We start from the raw sequence: 8,114 nt of genomic DNA on the forward strand, positions 1-8,114 counted from the left end.
AGGATTTTGTCTTAAGTTAGTTCTGTGAATCGGGCCCCCAGTGTTTAACTTCCCTATGCGTATCCTCCTCCAAATATTAATCTTCTACATAAAGAAGCAGATGATTTGGGTGTATATTATACTCATTTTTGATTTTTAGAATTTACACCTATCTCAATCAGTATATAGTTTACAGCCTAAAAAAGAACATTTATTACCGACTGTGTGGTATACCTGCTCATTTACAACATAGCACTGAATACCATGGTAATGTGCAGGAGCAGACGTTATCATTCCCGACAGTCATTACTGGAGTATTTAGAGTTCAATGTAACCTCTTAAATTTAACATTCATATAAATGTTAAGTAAGCTTAAGCAATATTGGAATCGACCCTTTATAATGTTTTTCTGTCGTAATTCTTGTCTTCTAATGTTCCATTTCTGTTTGTTGCAGGAGAGCTGATAAATCTGGCAATGTACTGTGAAAGGATACGGCGGAAATTCTGGCCCGAGTGGCACCTGGACAATGATAACAGCACATACGAGTCGGACAGCAGCGATGACAGCAAGACTCACACCCCAATGAAGGAGTTTAGTTTTTACTCACGAACAGGCACCTTTGAGGATGAAGGGGCTGAGAACAGCTTTTCCCAGACACCCGACACGGATTTTACAGGACATTCGCTCTTCGATTCCGACGTGGAGATGGAAGAGTTCACAGACCATGAGCAGTGCAAGTGATGGGCAGCAGGTCTTTATTCATTCTAGAACTGCAGCCTGCGGGTGTAGATGGTGGAGCCTTACTCAGTCCACTAGAGTCGGGAACCTTGTAGGGACATAATGTTCGCCTGACCAACACAGTTTGTGCACAGGCTATCCTAGACTATATCAGATTCCTGTCTTAGCGTATGAAGCTATGGAAAAGAAACCCAGATACAACTTGTGTTACTTCTGGTCTGTAGTAGTATCTTTCGAGTTGTCACTCTTCAGATGACGCTACAAGACATCTTGACTGATCCGATATGATTTGATGGATAGCATGCCTTAAGTTCTTTCTACAGGGTCATCTTTAGCACTGAGGAGCATTTGGGATACATTGTTCTACTCCAACCGTCCTCACACTGCCAAGTGTGGGCTGTGTCAATATGATACCGAAGAGAAGCCTGTAGTGTAGCTGAAAATCCCACAAGGCTCCATGACTCATAGTTACTGTACATGTTTATGTGTATGTGGTACCGTGAGAGGATGCATGCTAAAGCTCGCTACGTGTGTGTGTGCTAAGAGATGACCTGCTGGAGAAAGGCTGGTGGAAATACGGTTGTCTGCAATCTTATTGAAACGTTAAAACAGGTGGATTTTGCACCTAGTTTCCAGTGTGCCCTTAAATTTACAGTTCATTTGCATTTGGTTCAGATTCCTTGACCATTTCTTTTAAATTTAAGAGAAAAAAATCTAAATCTATTGAATTGTGTTTTCAACCAGATACACAGTTCATACTGGAAAGATAAAGTACACAACGGGAAGACCACCATGGCACACACTACACCAGTGACCTTCCTGTAGTGTCGTATTTCACCTCTACCGTCACCTTACCACTCTGTATATCTATTTTTTTTATGCTGCCCTTTTAGGAACCTCTCCTAGTGGAAATGAATGAGTGTCAGACTCTCAAGAGCAGTTTTGGTTCCCTGTGCAGCATTAAACCAAGCCGCAACCTGGGAACAACAACAGGATTGTAACTGACAGCCTCCTTTCCCCCTACTTGAGGTTTGTGTGCCATTCCCTGCATCTCCTTTTTTATTTATTTTTCGTTTTGTTTTGCCGGTGAGGTTCCATCTTGTCTTTGTATAACTAAGTGTCCCTTTTCCATTTCTGGCATTCGGTTGTGGTGTATGTTCCTGCAGTGTTGTGCTGGTGAGGAAATTACCGGTAGGACATTTACAGTAGTGCGATGACTGAATACTGTGCTGAAAACAGAGCCTGAATTTAGCTCTTGTCAATGACCTGTGCCCATTTGTTGTGTCCGGTAACTAAATCACCTGTGTAATTTCAATGGCAACTTGTGGGAACAGTATGTACATTTTTTTTTTACATACATCTGCTTTTTAAACTGAATATGAAATCACAGCCACAGTCTTTTAAAAAGCTCGGAAAAGACTCTAAAAGTCTAGTGCTATTGTGTTACATCTTCATGTAGTTAGAGAGACAGTGAGGCCAAACAGAGGATTCAGGCAGTACCTCCACCAGGGAGTTTGTTTCATACTAAAAGCAGGTGAGAATCCAGTGCTTAATTTGAGCCAGTGGTTTCCTGTGCTCAGCAACAGCACTTGATCATTAACACCGGCACTTTTCATGAGCACTGGTTAAGGACACATTCATTTATGGTAGACACAGGAAGATTAAGTGATTTGCCCAGGATATTGAGCAGAGCCCAGTGATTTGCCCAGGATGTTGAGCCGAGTCCAGACTCAAACCTGGTTCCCCAGCGACGAAGTTGGCAGCTCTGGCCATTAGGTCACATCCTCTCACCACTTTCAAAGTTAGCAGTTGGTTCTGTTTTAGGCAGCACTAACAGGAGGAATGGGCTGGTGCAAGCTGCCTCCCGACGAGAGCCCTGGCACTTATTGTTTTACAAATTAACCACCGCGAGAATAAGTTTTAGGCTACCTTCTTTAGCTGTGAAAGGAGGCTGAGAGGGCCAGCACCCAACATCCAGCCATATATGGCTCAAAATATCAGACAGAAGGGGCCATGGTATGGCAGAAATGCATTGCTCATGCTTAACCTGTTGCTCCGACCACCTTTCTTCCCATGCTTTGCCATGATAAGCTCATGCATATCACATGTTCAACTAGTGGTGTACTGTAAAGTGAGCTTTATTTCAGGAGAATCCCTTTTTATAAACAGAGTACATCAACTATTTCCCTTCATAAATGTCCAAAGGTTTTCTGAGAGTAGTTGTGTCCTGCTCCTGGCGTGGATGTGGCTTTAAGCTAAATTTCCAGAAGTAAAACTAACATACTCTTGGGAAAAAAATATTTGTGAATCTGGTACAATGTCTTTCAGTTAGCAATTGTGGAATTAATTAACATATTTTGAAAGGGAAATTTAACGAAGGACATGAATACAAGTGAACTACATGTATCAATATAAGCACATGATAAAAGAATTCAACGAACTACGACTAACTCTTAATAAATACCATGTAATCCTTGTGAAGTCTCATCTTATCGACTGCCATTTACGTCCTAAAGACCATCATTTATGTGTACACATACAAAAAAGTTTGAGAGCAAAATCTATCACTAAAGTATGTTTTTTATCAGATTTTATTTGGGTATTACATTGATAGAAGTGCCTCAAGGATAGCGCTATGGCGTTCCATCGGTAAGACATGGTCATTCCCAAGCAATGGGTTTTAGTGCAATTTCCTATCTATGAACATTGGTAGACAGGAATTTGTGTAAACAAATTACACCTCCTTGGGGCAGGTGTAACATTGGAGACAAGTTATTTTTTCTCCAAACCTTTTCCAACTTTTGATATGTGCTGTATTGTGCAGCGCACATACAAACTTAGAAAAGTACTAAACTGGGTCTAAGCATAGTATTTTGAACTGGAGGATTAACCTTCCAGTACAAAACATATGGTAGACATCACACACATACCCTTGCACTGTGGTACAAGGGTGTATGTGTAGCGAAAGGCAGCCAAAAGTATGCCAGTGCAGGGAGAGAGAGAATACTGTACTGTATCATAGAAGATAGAGCTCTGTTTTGCTCTTGCCGTTTGACTCAACGCAGCACAGCATCTTCAAGTGCGGCGCTGTGTTGCATCGCTTCTTTGTAAATGTACCACTTGCATTCATGCGGTGCTGTGTAAAGGGAAGGAATTACCATTTGTGTGTGAAGTGATGTATTGCTTTGTGCACTAGAATATATACTATTTGCATGTTCTGGTGGGAAGATATGGGTGGTAGGTAATGTCTGATTATAGTGGAATATTATATGATAATTTGCAGCATGAAATGTTCGGAATCCAACTGTTGGATTTTAGTGGAAACATCAGAGACTACTAAAATCCTCAGAATCTTTTAACATAATAATGAGACATTTACAAGAAACCTATTTTCCTGATTCTCCTGGACCTCACTCGACACTCAATGGGTTGTATCACGTGTACAGTATTGTGCTTGCGGTGTTTGAATTTACCAAGGTTTTCAGCTGGTACAGTGTTTTAGTTTGTCAGCAGTAGATGGTGCAGTACTTCAAGTTAGTACCAGATTGCACCACACAATCTATTTTGATTTGCTGCAGGTGGTATTTCGTCAAATAATATTTTGCTCAACATATTAAAATGCCACTGTCAATTTTACAGTAAATTCAAATACTGCTGACACATATTTGTTTACGCAATACAGCCAGTAAATTCATTTTTTAACTTTACACATTTATTGTTACAAAATACAGGCTAGTAGCTTTCATCCCTTTTCCCTTCTGACCCTTCATCTCCTCCTCTAAACGACTCTCCTTGAGCTGGACAGTACAATCGCCCTTCACATCCTTCAGGATTTCTATTATTTCACAAGGGTCACATGTCTCAGGTATATGGGAATGCTAGAGAAGAAGCTTTGCTTTACACTTGAAAAATCCTATTAATAGGAAGAATCCTATTAATAGGAAATATACCTACTAAAAAGTTATAAGTTTACTTCAATATGGTGTTAAATTAATGTGTGATAATATTTTGCAATATTTGCTATTAAATTAGGGCCTGAACTAATTCAAGTTTTAAACATGCATTTTTTTTCCAAGGGTAGAGCAAATGAAGTTAAAATGTAGACAAAGTGAAATACAGAACATTGCATATGTCACTTATCTTTTGGTATTTCTTTGTAAGAGGGACAGTTCTTAATTTGTATTTTGATGTTTCTTGGTAAGAAGGGGTGTTTTCATTCACTGATATACTGATATTTCTTGGGAAAAAGGACAGTTGTCAATCCCTTATCTTTTGATGTTTCTTGTTAAGAAGGAGAGTTGTCATTCACTTTCTTTTTTTGGTGCTTCTTTGTAAGAAGGACAGTTTTCAATCACTTAGCTTATGTTGTCTCTTGGTAAAAAAAGACAACGTCCGATCACTTATCGTTTGGAATGTCTTGGTGAGAAGGGCAGTTCTCAATCACCTACTATCTGACAGTTCTTGATAAGAAGGACACATCTCAATCATTTCTTGCATTTCTTGATGAGAAAACACTTCTCAATCAGTTCTCTCGTTTGAAATATCATCATCCATATATTTTAAACATATTTATTAACTTTCAGAATATTTTGGATCTCATGTACAAAGGACTTTTTATTATCTGTACTAACACAAATCTGTAAAAAAGCACAGTTTGTGTATGTGGTAATTCTCCCCAAAAATGTTTGCATTCTCAAAAGGCACCCCCGGTGGTGCATACAATATGCAGTCAGGCAGGTGCCTCCAGCATAAATTCTGTGTTCGGGAAAATACTCTAAGTGAGGCAAGTGCAGATCTCAGAGCATCACTCTTAGCGGGCTGAAGTGAGATCTGCACCTGGCACACAAGCCATTCCCTTAAAGAAGTCTTGAACTATTGCAAGGCTACCACGAGGATAGGCACAGAAACACTGGAGACAGGAATGATCTCTGTGAATAATGCAGACTTCTATTCCTCTGGAATTCAGATTTCCATTATTAACCAGTGGCATAGCAAGGAGGGGTGTGTGGGGGGGTCCGCCCTAGTCGGCACAAGTTTTGTGGGTGGTGGTCGGCTCCCCCGTGCTCTTACCTGCGGCCGTTGTGGGGCTGCAAATGCAGAGATCTTCAGCACGCCCCCTCTTACCTACGGCCGTCATGGGGCTGCAAAACATAGGGGGGCATATCTACAAGGCGGCGATATAAAAGTATCTGCGATATTTTATCGCTATATCAGCAAGTCACGCTATCGCGTGAAACCTGGCCTTAGCGCCTGAATTCCTAAAGCCCATCTTTGCATCTCTAATGAGATGCAAAGTGGGATAACGAGGATCCAGGATCCAGGATAACGAGAGAAATGTCGCTAAACGACATTTCTCCTATTATCAAGCCTCACGCAAAGCAGTATAGCGACAAGAAAAGTAGCGATAACCTCTGTTATCGCTACTTTCTTTACACCTGCTTTGAAACTGACTAAGCCATGATATCCTATGTAAGGTGGATATCATGGCTAAGTATGTGAGGCCCTATCAGCAAGCTATCGCCAAACTTCGTGGGATTATCGCTGGGTTTCCAGCGATAATCTCACATTTGGCAGTTAGTGCTAGGATTTTTATCGCTTTTGAGATAAGTATTGCTAATAGCACGCTATCTTAGCGATAAAAATCCACACTAGCCGGCGATAATTATCCTAGCGCTAAGTGCGCTTAGCGATAATTATCGCTGGTTGTTGCTGATATACTCCAGGGTCCGCCACTGGCAGCAAAAAGTCTAGATACACCACTGTTATTACCCATAAATTAGGGTTAGAATTGTAATTTAGTACATTAACCTACTGGGCCACTTTTCAGGCCCCAGCTTGCCAATTTGTACAACGGGTAACATGATTCATGTGCTGGAGCACGCTAAAATCAGCAGACGTCCACCACGAGAACAGTGGGCCATATTATCAAGGAACGGCAATAACATTATCGCCGCTTTAGCGGCAGTTTCGTGCTGCTAAAGCGGCAATAATGGGCTTGATAATATGCCCTTGTGAATTCCCATAGCAGCCCAGGTTCTGGTGTGAACCTGGGCTTCTATGGGAATTCACAAGGGCATATTATCAAGCCCATTATCGCCGCTTTAGCGGCAGTTTCCTGCCGCTAAAGCGGCGATCCTTGATAATATGGCCCAGCGTGTTTCTAAGGGTAGTCAATGTAAATTAGAGCCGCATGTGCCAGTTTACTGTCCTAACGTGCAAAGTGGACCAGCCTGAAACTGAAAGCATGGCCTTTGCACTTATAGCCTGCCACTGACAATATAAAGGCCAAATGCTAGGATTTTGAAGTGACATACATTTGCAGGGAGCATTTTTCCCATTAAAGAATTATAGCCATATTACTGTGAATGTGGCTGTTTGAGGTTTGAAAATTGTATTGATTTCACTGTGGGCACAAACCTTTTCATTCACCCATCTTTACATTTCCTTGAAGACATTCATGATGCAAAGAAATTAGCAGGTTCAGTGGATGCGAGTTAAATAAAGCTTGTTGAAACACTCTGGAATTGATGACATTCTTAAATCAGGCAAGGCACTCCAACGCCTAAACTTCACATTTCCTTATCAAATAACTGAGATATGTAGTATCTTTTACTGCCAAAGGCTATTTCGCTTGTGTCCTAAATGGCCATGGCCATGACCATAGTCACTGATGAAGGGCAATTCTTGAAGTGGCCACATTCATGTCAGTCATAGCTGCCACAACTAGTGTCTTTTTCAAGAGAAAACAAACGAGGACCAAGTGTTATGGATTCTAATGTAGGTGCATTTATTGTGTAGCTGCTGAGTGTTTTTCCACGTGATCCACAGAGAAAGAATTAGAGAAGGGGATAGATCACAGATATAGAGGGGAGAAGTATTGGAGGGGAATAAGAGAGCGAATGGGTACAAAGAAGAGAGAGGACTAGAGAGGGAGAGATGATATGTATGTGTGGAAATATATATATATATATATATATATATATATATATATATATATATATATTATATATATATATATATATATATATAGAGAGAGAGAGAGAGAGAGAGAGAGCAATAAAGATGAAACAGGAGAAGAGGCATCACGCAATTTCAATTTTACATTAATGTGTCATTTATATAAATATGTGTAAAAAAAATAATTTGCAACACTGGAAAGATTCCCTACAAAATTACTTGTGTTAATCAGTAGGAAATTAGTCCAGTGTTTTGCAACTTTATTGTGTTAAACTGAATGAGTCGTACATGGACGAAATAAAGGCTGAGACCTGAAAATGTGAGATGCACCACTGATGAATGGTGCAGCTCTTTTCAATGTAAAATCGCACTTCTGTTCAGTGTACCCAACATTTTATTCGATGATGAAGTTGCAGAGCAGATGTGTTGCACATTTCCT

General features: G+C 40.5%; 1 protein-coding gene across 1 annotated transcript in view; it reads left to right on the forward strand.

The window, feature by feature from the left end:
- Positions 1–3,194, forward strand: part of FAXC (failed axon connections homolog, metaxin like GST domain containing) — a 199,223-nt gene extending 196,029 nt beyond the window's left edge. Inside the window, exon 6 of the mRNA XM_085611121.1 lies at positions 435–3,194. Coding sequence (XP_085467247.1) covers positions 435–721 — 287 coding nt within the window. The 3' untranslated portion in view covers positions 722–3,194. The remainder of the gene's footprint in view (positions 1–434) is intronic.
- The last annotated feature ends 4,920 nt before the right edge of the window (positions 3,195–8,114 follow it).

The sequence above is a fragment of the Triturus cristatus genome, chromosome 6 (assembly GCF_964204655.1).
Source record: "Triturus cristatus chromosome 6, aTriCri1.1, whole genome shotgun sequence".
In the NCBI taxonomy this organism is placed as follows: domain Eukaryota; kingdom Metazoa; phylum Chordata; class Amphibia; order Caudata; family Salamandridae; genus Triturus; species Triturus cristatus.